Genomic DNA, 12,669 nt, shown 5'->3' with positions numbered 1-12,669 from the left:
ACGGGGGTGGCCGGAAGGGCAAAGGCCAGAGGAGTGCCTTCCAGAGGCTTTGCCTCGAGAGGTGAGGGCCGGCTGTGGCCACGGGCTACCCTGGTCGCAGACGCGGCGCGTGGAGCCCGCGGGTGCAGAGCATCGTGGGAAACTCCAGGACGCCCTGCTTGGTGGAAATGAGGCCCTTGTGGCACAGCTTTTTCTTTGTAAACACAAATCTTTTTTACCCGGAGGATCTGGGTTGACTTTTGACAGATACGCTTTGAGGCAGTCACATCAGCATCTTTACGCGAGTGATGAGGCTTTGGGGGACGGGGCTGGACGGCTCCCCCGCCGCCCCACCCTAAAGACAGAAGACTCGGGGCCTCTCGGTAGTCAGAGCGGTGCCCCCGCAGAGTCGGTGTGGCACGCGGGGAGCAGACCCTGAATCCAGAGCCAGAAATTGTGGGGAGGCCCCTCAGTGGTGCTTGACTGACGGTCCAGGTGTGTGAGATGGAAGGACAGCACCACGAAGGCCACGGGCCTGGAGCTGGAGCCCAGAGTCCCCGACCTGCACCTCGGTGGGGTTGGCCGAGCCGAGGCGAGGACCCTGCAGGCACGGGCAGGGTTTCCTTTCTTGGCGAAAGGAAGGTGCCACTGCGGTCCTCTTCTCCTCAGTTTGGGGTACGTGGCTCTCACTCGTCCGCTGAGAACGGTTGTGGGTTCGCCTAGAGAGAACCCACGCGCTCGCCAGAAGCGCGTGGTGGCCGGTTCTCCCAGGCTGGGCCCCCAGGCCCCCTTCTGGAACCTGGTGCTGTGTTTAACCACACTCTCATCCGCAGAGCAGGAGGTCACGGGCAGCAGCGGGCACCGTGCCGGGAGAGGGGCCGAGACCGGGCCTGCCCCAGGTGCTCGGGGCCCGGAAAGAGTGAGCCACCGGAAGCTCCCCTCACCCGAAGTGCGTGGGCAGGTTGTGGGCTCCCCCGTCCAGCAGCTCGGGCTGGATCTTTTCACTGGCTTTGAAGCTCTGTGTGCCCTCTGATGGATTCCTTAGGTCCCCTTGGCCTCAGTTTCTCATCAGTGACATGGGGCCCTGCACCCCTATATCCTCCCCACCGTGGATACACTGAGCAGGCAGAGCTTCCTCCTGCCCCGGGTGTGGCGAGCGTGGCCCCCACGGTCCCGACGGCGGAAGCAGAAGTCCGGGGACCTGGCCGCCAAGCAGAGCCACCCACCTCTGGCCCAGGGGACTCACCTCGCCTCTTCCCCCTGATGTCCCAGGAAAGGACAGAGAACGTCACCTGCCTCTGGTGGCGCTCACGCAGCTCCCTGGCCTGAGCCCACATGCCCCACTCTGAGCAGAAGTGGGGGTGCCCGTCAGGGGACGTTTGCCCTGGTTCTTTCCGTCTCCCAGCCGAACGAGGCCGGCACCACCCGGAGACGGGCCCCTGTCACAGGACACAGAACCCGGCGGTGACCTCTTATAGCCAGGGTCCCGGAAGACTCCGGAGGCGGGACAGTGAACTCCACTGCTGACCCGCTGCCGTTCCCCAGAGCTGTGTGGCCCGCGACCTTTGCCTCACAGGCCCCGTGACCTCCAGTGTTTGTGCCTGCTGGCTCCCGTGCTGCCTTGGGCTTCTCTGGGGTCTGGAAACAGGGCCTCTAACACCTGCTTGCTCGGACCTTGTGCCACAGCAACACCCCCACCCCCGCCCCAGGTCCTGTTCCGCTGAGAAACGAAGACTGTCCTGGTCACAGTTGGGGAGGTGCCGCTGAGCACGCGGCGTTCCAGAAGAACTTAATTAAGATTTGATTGCGGGATCCATTTTTTAAAAGGGCGTCACCAGCACATTAATAATATTAATAATATAAAGATTTCAGTGGAAACATTTAAGCCACTTAAGGGAATAGAGTGTAGTTAGGTGTCCTGTATCATTCTAAAAGTGTCTTTCCAACACTCGATGTCAGTAATTCTAAATAATTTATAGCTGCGTTTCTGTAAGAATCGGTAAGAGGAAAGACTACAAAAATGGGACTTTGAGCGCACCGACTCACCCACGCCCCTGCGCGTTCAGGGGGTGACTTCGCCCTGGCTTGGGGGCCGTGGCCTGGGTTCAGATCCAGCTTCCTTACTCACTTCCCAGAGGCTGGGTCATAACGGGTGGGTCTGCTCTCCAGAGCAGAGGGAAGGAGGTGGCGCCTGGTGGGTCCAGCCCCGGGCAGGAGTACACGGTTCCGCTGGGTCACCCACCCAGCAGGGGGCGAGGTGGGCCCAGCACCGGCTCCCCTCCCCCGCCCGCCCAGGCAGTGCCCGTCCTCACACAGCCTGTGCTGCTGTCACATGAGCATCATGAGGGTCATGGTGCATCGCCCCAGGACCGCACCCAGTCACTTGGTGCTCCCCTGGTGCCTCCTGAGGTGCCCTGACACCTAGGGGGTGCAGTCCCTGTCTGTGGAGAGCCTGCGTGTCCTTGAGCGGCTCCCCACGGCTGGCAGTGACCCCTGGGGGCGGATTCTGAGGCTGATTGCCTTGCCCAGTCACACCGCAGTGAGTTGGGATCCAGACTCAATTTCCTGTGCTTGACCAGCAGCGCCCTGTGCCTGCACGAGGGCGACATCCGCTCTGCCCCCCGATTTCTGCAGGGCGGTGGCTCGGTGAGCATTTGCCCCGTGCATCCGGGGTGCTGGGCTCCGAGCTGCTGTGGTGGGCGGGGAGCAGGACCCCCTCAGCACAGGGGCCAGGCCAGGGAGGGGGCCCAGGCACATGAAGGGCAAGGCTTGTACCCCAAACACAAACCAGATGGATGCAGGCCCCTTCTGACACGGTCGTGGCCTCTGGGCACCAGGGTCCCGTTCTGAGCCTGCAGCCCAGCATGTCCCCACCGCCTTAGAGAGATCTGCCAGAGCCTTCCGTGGCCTGTGCAGAGCCAGGTGGGTTCTCTGTGCCTCCGTAGCCATGAAACATACCAACAAGCCAGCGAATTTTCCCGTGTCCTGGCGAACTGAATGACGTTCGTGGCATTTGGTTCCATGTCCGTGTGAGGAGTAGGCTGAAGTTACCAGAACACAGAATGGGCACGTTTCATACATGACGCTCGGCTCTGCGGTTCGGGAAGGGGCTGCTTCCCGTGCCGCGTGCCGTCGGTACCTTGTTCTGAGCCGCTTCGCAGAAACCCCTGTGCGGGTCGGTAGCAGGGACAGGAGGGGACGATGCCCACGCACTACGGCCGGTCGCCTGTGATAAATGGCCCTCGAGCTCCTGCTCGGGGCTGGGGCCGCTGGCCTCCGCCCTCTCCAAGCCGTCTCCGAGCAGGGTGTGGGAGGCCACCGCGGCCTGGGCAGTGCTGGCCCCGCCGAGCACCAGCTGCCAGGTGGGCAGCCTCCCTCGGCACTCAGGGGCTGTGTGCTCTTTAAAAACCGGGTGTGAGTGTTCAGAGAGCTCTTCAAAAGGCTTTATTGTGTTTCCAAAGGAGAGAGAGGGTGGGTGTGGTTAAATGCCAGGCAGCTTCTGTGCAAGGAAGTTGGCTCACGTGCTCCAGCCTTTCGACCTTGACGACCATCACCCTTGGCCCTCTGATATGCAGAGCACCAGCTGGGATCTCGGACCAGTCTCTCCGAGAGCCACGTCCCACCATTCGGTGGCACGTCCACACTGCTCCCGGTGGCCAACGGAAATCAGCTGGGGGACACGACACCTTCAAGCAGCGTGTGGTGCTTCTTTTCTTTATTAAAAGATCACAGAATGTGTGCCTGTAACAGATTAAAACACACATTACACACACATCCTGAAGCTCACTTCCCAGAGGCTGCTGCTATTAGCTTGGTATCTGTCTGTCCAGAGACCTTCCGTCCCCGCATGTGGCAGTGTTGCCCGTGTGCGCCATGAACACGCAGGCCCGTCTTTTTGTTAAGAAAAACACTTGCTTTGCATTTTGTCCTGTGATTTTATCTTTCAGGCAGTATGTGTTGTTCACACGATTCCATTTCGGGGTAGAAAGATCGATACCTGTTTCTGTGTTATTCTCCCGTGTGGGTATAAATTGCAACTCTTTTGTAGCGTAACTTGGCCAACAGATGTGGGTACCTTCGCTCGCTTGTGCTGGTGTCTCTGTGGGATGGGTCCCTAAGGAGGGGGCTGCCCGCCTGAAGGCCTGCACGCTCTGAGCGACGGGGCGGATCACACCACATTGCCGCCCGTTTGTCCCCATTTCGCCAAGCAGGCGCTACCGTGTCCATCCTGGCCCACGCGACGCACGAGTGCACCCTGCTTCCTTCGACGTTTCCAGGAGCGGTTCCATCACGGCTAGTAAAGCTGGAGCATCTTTGTGTTTATTTTCCATCCCTCCTAGTAGAATGTGAGGTCCTTGCAGTGGGGCCCTGGGTGGCCGTGTCATGTAGCCGGTGAGCTGTGCAGAGCTCAGAGTGCCTGCTGGCCAGGCCGGGGCTTTCTTGTCCGTCCCTTGGGCACAATGTCTAGAACCACACCAGACAGCGGGCAGGGTTCCTAGGTGTTCAGTGGATGGAAGTCCAACGGCCGATCTCTCATCCATTTTCCTTTGGGTGTTTTCTTGGGACCTTGTAGGAACTCTTGCTATGTTAATACCAATCCTACGTCGGATACGTGTGCTACGAAAGTTATGTTCCAGTTATATTTGGGGGGTTTTTTCTTTGTTGTTTTCAAAGTAGATAAATGCACGTCAATCAGAGAGCCCCACTAGGCTCGGGACAGGAACACGTGCCCCTCCCTGCCCTGTGACAGGTGACTTACAGAAAGTATACACCAACATGAAGTGGCCCTGCCTGCATTTCTTTATTTGCACAACTTGTTTGTCCTGAAGTTGCTTCATTTTCTGTGTGCCTGTTATTAATCCACATGGAGGAGCCCCTGCATAGCAGGCGGTCCAAAGGCCCCCCTGGGGCCTGGGGGACATGCTCCCGGCCCCCCACCTCCCTGGGGAGGCTCCGCCCCTTTCCCAGGACCCCAGGGGCTCCTGCGCGGCCCCTCCTTCACCTCGCACGGGCACAGGAGCTTGCGCCGGATGCGAACGTGAGTCCTGGCATGCTGGCGGGTGTCCCCACTGGCTCACATCTGACCGATGACGTGGTCGGGTGCAGAAGCCACTTTCCTGCAGGACTTTCGTGTCTTCGTCTTGCGTCCGAGTGACCGTTGGGGAATCCAGCACCGCTGACGAGGCCCACCCCTGGTGCCCGGAGCTCCAGAACCCTGAGGGCCTGCTTGGCAAAGGCTGCTGTGAGGCCTCCTGGGCAGCAGGCCTTCTTCAGATGGAGCACAGTGTCCCTTCAGTCACCTTGTTAGCGACCTTCCCCGCTCTGCCCTGTCTTGGCTCTTTGTCAATCCAATGTCAGACCTTTGCACTCCCGTTTTCCAAATTTCTCACCTTTTTCTCCAGATGTCTTCTTCCCACACTTGCACTTCTGTGCCTTGTCCTGGGTCTCAGGAAGGGGCACCTGGAGGCACACGCTCCGTCCGCGTGCCCAGCTGAGACGGCGTCGTGGGCATCCTCGGTGGCTCAGGCCCTGCTCTCCTTGCTGGGTGTGGGGGCAGGCCCACACACCCGTGACTGCTTCCAGAAAGACCCTCCTCTGTGCACGCGCCACGGGCACGTCCGGCCCCTGTGCCCACCTGGCTGTTAAACAGTAAAATGTTCCCACCCTGAAAGCGGTTTACGCTGTGACCGACCCTCAGGGAGAGCGTGACGTTCATAAACTGGGTGTGGGTTAGGGTTCGTCGAGAGCACTCTTTGTCTCGGCCGAAGGCACTTCCTGCCCAAGGAGGGGCGGGTGCTCGGGAGGGGGTCGAACTTTAAGGCAAGATGAGGATAGCTTACTTTGACTTAACCTGTCATCTACCTGATCACCTTTGAGGAGAAACCTCCCGGCTCCCCATGTGCCCCTGGCAGAGCAGGCACCGTGTCCATGGATCCGGTCAGTGTCCTCTGTTTCATCAGCACACGGCTGTGATCCACGTCTCCCAAACACCTCCCTCAGGCTCTGGCTCTCGGTCTGCTGTGGCTCTGTTCGAAGGAACACATCCAGCCGTATCCGTACTCCACCCGGCCCCGTTGGGAGCTGGCATGCGTCCTGAGGACCTCAGAGGCCGGCAGAAGCTGCTCGTTGGGGCCTGTGGGGGCCGCACGACCCTGTACATGGCGGGTGCGGTCTCCAGGGTCCCCTGTCTCGCCGGTGGCCTGCCGTGCAGAGCGGCCTGGGTTACACGCTTTCGGCAAATCTCAGGAAACATGCTTAGGAATGGCTGGAGTGGGGGTCACCGTGTCTCCTCTGTGGGGTCCGCACAATTCGTTTGAGCTCGTGCAATGCCTGGACCCACGGCTGCCGGAGAACGTGCCTTCTCCAGAGCAAAGGAAGGGCAGGAGGGCCTTTGCTGCCTCCCTTCCCGCCTGGTCCCCAGCCTGCTGCTCAGCCCCTGGTCCTGCACCCGGGGGTTCCACGGGGAGGCGGTCCTGGGCGCCCCAGAGGGACAGGGAAGGGCCCAGACCAGTATGTGGAGCCCTTCTGGTGCCTTAAACTGGGCTGCGGGCGGGGCACACCCCGCTCAGTTTAATGCCCTGCTTTCATCTTAAATGAGACTCTTGGCATCTTGAACACAGTGTCCCTCGTTTCCGTTCTGCACTGGGCACCGCACATGAGATGGGGGCCCGTGGAGGGGCGGGCGGGGGGAGTGTGCTGAGCTCCCAGGAGGCAGGGCAAGTCCTTCAGACCGGCCTGACTTTCACGTTCAAGCACAGGCAAGGGGGAGACCAGCAAAGAGACAGACGAGCAGAACCCTTTCAGGGGCCACCGTGAGGGGAGCGTGGCCTCCCACAGTCCGGACAGGGGGGGCCAGCAGCCGCGTGCGGTGGGAATGGGCTTGGGGCCTGCCCGGCACAGGCTGCAGGTCACAGGGAACCTGGGGTCCTCGGGGAGGATGGTCCCGGCCGGTGCCGTTGCTCGACCAGGTGTCGGGAGCGTGGTGACCCTGCCGCCCCCACCCCCGCACCCCATGTCCCCAGGCGCTCCCCGCCGAGGGCCACGCTGTCCTGCAGTCTCGGGGGCAGCTGCCGACCCCTCCTCGGACAGAAGGTTGTTGAAAGGACCGTTGGTGTTCTTCTAGCAAAGGCCTTGGTGGCATGAGCAGAGCTGCTGTTTCCTTGCCTGTTAGCCACACGGGGTCGTGGCCTTTCTCTCACGCTCAGTAAGGCTGAGAAACTCCGCGCAAACCCAGAAGTGAGTGAAACACAGGAGTCTGCAGTGCCCGCAAAACAAGCGTGAAAGCAATGAACGTGGATCCTCCCGCCTGTGGAGAAGGTGAACCGCTCCCACTTTTCTTGACCGCGGAAGTCCTACAAGTGGACGGGCACCCGCTCTAAGCCCAGATACCGCAAAGGGGGAAGGGCCCCATCCCTGCCTCGCACCCTCCAGAGCAGGGGGGCCATCGGGAGCATTCTGGCAGCTTCTTCAAACACACCTTCGATTCCTCCGGGAGGCTGCACTCAGGTGCCCGGCCGCGCCCTCCGCCCTCCAGGGCCCACAGACCCGCCTCCTTCGGGGAGTGGGGTCCCCAGGCCACTGCCCCGCCCTCCACGCTCCCCAAGGGTCGGAGTCACGGTGCCCCTGAGATGCACGCGTGGCCTGCTTCTTAAAACCCAGTCGTCTTAGTTCTGATTCCAGAGGGAAATTCGACTGCATTGCGTGGCACTCTGGAGAGCAGTGAGCTTCCTGTTCCAGAAAGATTAAAAACAGCAGGGGTGCTGATTAAAAACAAACAAACAAAAAGGTAAAAACGAGCTAATTTGCAAATGCACAAGTCGTAGGAACTTGAAAGCAGTCAAGTAAAACCCCAGAACGCCAACGTCTCCCAGTGGTGCTCTTACCCCTGTCCTGGCCCTGAAAGCTGGTGGCCTTGTGGAGTTGGAGATTCCTGCCCAGGCGTCCGGACGGGGCACCTCTGGGTGCAGAAGGCACTGCCCAGGCAGCTCGCACTGGGGTGCCCCCCACTTCCCCAGAGGTGCAGCTTGATTGGTACGCGGGGTGGTCTGGGCTCCGGGTGCGGAGGCTTGGGAACCACTGTGGGCTCAGATTTGCAGGTCTGCACAGCACAGGGCGGTTAACAAACCAGACCAAGCCGAAACACCTGTGTCCCCCGTTCAGGTGGACTCTGAGGGAGATGGGCTCGTTCACCTACACGCAAGTGTGGAGGACTGGTTGGCCTTAGGACCCCATGGCGGCCACTGGCAGAGGTCGCTGGGAGCCCCAGCAAGCAGCTTGTTTCCAGGTGGTTAGACGTGGGAGGAATTTCTGATACGCAGGTGAATGAGGAAGTGGAGACTATAGAAGCCGTAACAACATTTGTGGGCCGACGCCCCGAAACGACCAGCACAGATAGGTAACCCTGTCCAAAGAAACGTAGCCGAAGGCGTCCGATGGCCTTTGTGCATCTTGTGGGACTGAAGAGATGCTGCGTAGGCCTCAGGAACGCTGCCTTCGCTCTGCCCCGCAACAACACAGCAGGGTTGAGTGGATATTGACCCGACGTGCATGGTTTTTTTAGCTGCCAGTGAGACAAACTTGGTCCCCGTCGTGAGTGTCTGACTATAACGACGTCTCTTTTTTGTGCAGCCTCTGAACCCAATTTGAAATTGCGGTCCAGGCTAAAGCAGAAGGTGGCCGAAAGACGGAGCAGCCCGCTGCTACGCAGAAAAGACGGGCCCGTGGTTACCGCTCTAAAGAAGCGTCCATTGGATGTCACAGGTACGTCCCATGAGTCGTGGAAGCCCGGCCACCGCCTTCTCCGCGAGGCTCTGCTGCTGCGAGCCTTTCCGAGACCTCCTCCGAGGCCCTGCGTCTCTGCACGGCACCTTGTCCCCGGGGCGCCAGCCGTCCGAGAGCCACAGCCAGTGCCCTGGCAGGGGTCTCTAAGCACGCCCCCGCACCCCTTCTCTGCTCCGGGCCTCAGCCACGGAAAGTGGCGTCCACCGGCCCGCGTACGGTCAGGGCAGTCCTGTCTGACGTCGCACCGGGTGTTTTCAGGAGTTTTGAGTTGAGGTTCCCCGATCCTGCCCCGTCCGTGGTGAATCACACGGTTGTGAGCTGCTACCGCCCATCACGGTGTCTGGGCCACGGGGCAGGGGTCCCACGGGTGGGAGGGGGAGAGAGGAGGGCGACCGCTCGTTTCCACTTTCCTGGTGAGCGTTGCTCTCGGCCCCCACCTAGCGGTGGACACGGAGAAGTACACCCCTGGCAGAGCCCGGGCCTGAGGGGCGCCCTCCTTCCTGCGGGTGCTGCTCCCCTCTTCCGGGCCGCACCCCCCACTGCAAGGGTGCACCTCGCTTCCAGAGGGCCCACCCCGGCCCCAGGCACATCCCACTTCACGAGGGTGGGCCCCACCCTGAGGCTGCGCCCCACTGCAAGGGCACACCCCAGAGTGTGTGCTCCCGCTTCCTGCGGGCACCCATCCACATGCCCGAAATCAGCACCCCGAGAGAGGCGCTGCTCAGAAGTGGCTTGGGGGCAAGGCGGGCGGGAGCCGTGTTTGCGGCAAGCACAGGGCCTCCTTTGAGAGGCAAGGCTGTAGGTAGCGGCCTGTCAGTGGTAGGTTCTCAGGGCCCGAGGAGGGGGGCTCCCCGGGGCTGGTCCCCGTGTGGAAGCGGCTAGTGCCGCGCACACGGGTCGGAGCTCCAGCGCCTCTGAGTTAAGGTGAGAGCTCTATGGGGCCCTCCGGCCCTGTCCCGCTGCGCTCCAGGGCCCGTTAGCCAGGAAGACACCCCCGACGTAAGCTCCTGCCTCTGAGCATTTGTGGGAAAATCGGAAGCTCTTCGTGTTTCGGTGCAGGGTTCTGTGCTGGGTCCGTCGAGGACAGACGGGCCTTGTCTGAGGAGAAGAGCGTTGTCGCTCGGAGTCCCGGAGTCTCCCCAGCTGGGGGGTCCCCTTCGAGGCTGTGAGTGCAGCTGTGTTTCCTCTGACGGGTGCCTGGCGTGGGCCGGCCGCCCTGATGGACAGAGGAGCCCGTGCAGTTATTTCTGGCCACGGACTTGGTGAGGCGGGGCCGTGGGCAGCCTTCTTCCTGAGCGCCGGCTCTCGTGTTCACGTGGTCGGCCCGTGACGGTTTCGTGCTACCGTGAGTCCTCACCAGGTTACACGTAAAAGTGGGGGCACGGGTCCTCGCCTCCACGGAGCTCAGGATCCGACTTGAGCGGCCAGACCGTGCCCGCCCCAGCCGACGGGTCCCGGGTTGTGCTACCGCAGAGGAGTCCGGGGCGGGCAAGGCCGGGGGGCGCTGGCGGGAAGTGCAGCTGGCAGAGAGACGAGAGGAGATGGGCTTCTGGGCCCCACAGACCCCAGGCAGCCGGGGTAGAGCTGACTCTCCTGAAGGCAGAATAAGGAGTTCAAGGAAGGTGGTGAGGGTTGTGCAGCAGGGACGCGTGGCGGTTCAGAAGGAGGCCCTCCGGTGTGTGTGTTGGGGGGGCGGGGTTTGGGGTCCAGGTGGGGGCAGGGCCGGGCTGCTTCTCCCCGGTGGATAAAGTCTCGCGTGCGGCAGGAGCAGAGATCTAGCCGGAGCCGCTGCTGCTCCCTGTGGGGCGTGTCTCCTTCCAGTCTGTCTTCTGTGTGCCCGTCCCGCCGCCTAGCCCATGCCACGCGGTGCCCCGCTTGTGCTGACGCGAATAACACGATTACACACTTGTGTTCGTTTCTTACACCGCTTTCCCGCAAGCGGAGCGAGCAGCAATCCGCGTAGTTGAGTGGGAAACGGTTGAAGGGCTGGACGTGTATCTTTATTGCCCCAGTTTCTCACCCGCTTGCGCAAGAGGGTCTGTGTGGTGACCCTGCAGGGGACACACGTCTGCAGGAAGTCAGTGGAAGCTGGCGTGTAGTCTGGGACAGGAGCAGCAGGGATGGCGTCCGAGGCGGGGCCCCGGGGACCGCCCCTGAGGGCCAGGCGGCCAGGAGGAGGCGGCTCTGCCTTGTGCACAAAGTGTAGCAGTTCCTCCCCCCGGGCCCTTCTCAGCGGCTCCCCGTCCCGTGACGTATAAGGAGCCATGACCCCCGGTGAAGAAGTAAGCCCTGGATTCGGTGTGGGGGCAGCAGGGACCCGGTCTGAGCTCACGTCACTGTCTGGGAGGCCTGACCGTGGCCAGGCCGCCGCGGCGAGCCCGAGCGGGTGTCGCCGGGCCGACGGCCGGTCGGTCGAGAGGGCCAGGGACCCCAGAGGTCACAGTTCCGTGGTGAGGCCATTGTTACGATGCCCACAACACAAGAAAGCAGAGAGAGCTGAAGAGACGCTCCCACAGACACCGGTGGCACGGCGGCTCCGGGGGCGGTGAGGAGGGGGCAGGGTGAGCACGTTCCTCGGTCTCGGGCAAGTCGCCGTGAAGCCTGGGCCCAATTGGCAGGGCGGACCCACCCGTACCTTGAAAGTCACTTGCAGGATAAACTAGTGTGCGATTCCAGGGAACCCCGACCAGTCACAGCAACCACGGGCGGCACCTGCCCTGGGCGTCTGATGTCGCCCAGGAAAAGCGAGAGGCTTTCGTTCCAAAGGAGCCCGGCGGCCCGTGGCTTTGCTAGCGAGCGCGGTAAATCTGACCTCTCCCTATTCAGAGTTCCTTGGCCTCTGTGGTTCCCGGTCTTCTGTTGTCGGGTTATTGCTGAGCGTTTAAGGGCTTATCTTTTTGGTGTAGAGGATCATCTCGAGGTTCAAGAGGAATAAAGTCGGTAACGTGCACAGCTTAAAAGGCTCAGGCGGGGCCTCCACAGAGCCGTACGTGTGCAGAGCTCGCCAGGAAGTCAGTAGCAAAACCGAAAATAGGGAATTAGCCTCACAGCCCCTGTTCGGGGACCGCGGTCAGGCTCTTTCATGATGTGACTTGTGCCAGTCAGCAGGTGGGAAGCAGAAGTCCCCGGGAGGCCCTCGGCGCCCAGGCCCGGGTGGGCACCTGCCACGGCCTCGCCCAGAGCCTCTGCGCGGAGCGTGGCTCACGGATGTCTCTCCGCCCCACAGACTCGGCCTGCAGCAGCGCCCCGGGCTCCGCGCCCAGCTCGCCCAACAACAGCTCCGGGAATGTCAGCACCGAGAACGGGATCGCGCCCGCCGTCGCGAGCATCCCCGCCGAGGTCAGTGCGGGCTTTCCGTTCCTTTCTGTTCCCTGCGCCGGCCTGGCGCATTCAGACAGTTGGTTCCCTTGAGGGGACCGAGGTTTGCGGGTGCCCTTCGGCCTGGACGGTTGAGGTCGGGAGGCACCCTGGACGGGGCACCGTTGGGACTTCATCCCTCTTTCCTGCCACTGACCACTGCTGCTCCTGCAAACGTGAGCCCCGTGTCCAGACGGGAGAGCAGCTTCGAACCCAGCCTTTCCTCCTGGCCTCCTTCGGAGCACGTTTTATCCGGCTGATTCAGAACACAGACGCGTGGGCCCATGGGGTCCTAGATGCCTCGCTGCTGTGTGCCCCTGGGGCTCTGCGCGGTGGCCGAGAACCGTTGTTGGAAGAGAATCAAAGTGTTTATTGTGCTTTAGAAATACACAGGTTAAAACGTCGGCCGACAAACACACATCCGTGTGTCGTGGGGGAGCAGAGTAGCACGGGCAGGTGGTCAGGAGCCCCAGGGCTGGCGTTTCGGAGGCGCCTGGGTAACTGACCACCAGCCTGAGACACACGGTCAGGCCCCCGCCCCCAGCTGTGCCA

General features: G+C 61.7%; 1 protein-coding gene across 5 annotated transcripts in view; it reads left to right on the top strand.

Annotated features, from left to right (window-relative positions):
* Nucleotides 1-12,669, top strand: part of HDAC4 (histone deacetylase 4) — a 254,745-nt gene that overhangs the window by 173,789 nt on the left and 68,287 nt on the right. For all 5 annotated transcript variants that reach the window (XM_043578356.1, XM_043578355.1, XM_043578354.1 and 2 more), the window contains exons 7-8: nt 8,608-8,739; nt 11,987-12,099. In XM_043578356.1, the coding sequence (XP_043434291.1) occupies nt 8,608-8,739; nt 11,987-12,099 (245 nt within the window). The remainder of the gene's footprint in view (nt 1-8,607; nt 8,740-11,986; nt 12,100-12,669) is intronic.

The sequence above is a fragment of the Prionailurus bengalensis genome, chromosome C1 (genome assembly GCF_016509475.1).
Source record: "Prionailurus bengalensis isolate Pbe53 chromosome C1, Fcat_Pben_1.1_paternal_pri, whole genome shotgun sequence".
In the NCBI taxonomy this organism is placed as follows: domain Eukaryota; kingdom Metazoa; phylum Chordata; class Mammalia; order Carnivora; family Felidae; genus Prionailurus; species Prionailurus bengalensis.
This window is presented reverse-complemented; position numbering and strand designations above follow the sequence as displayed.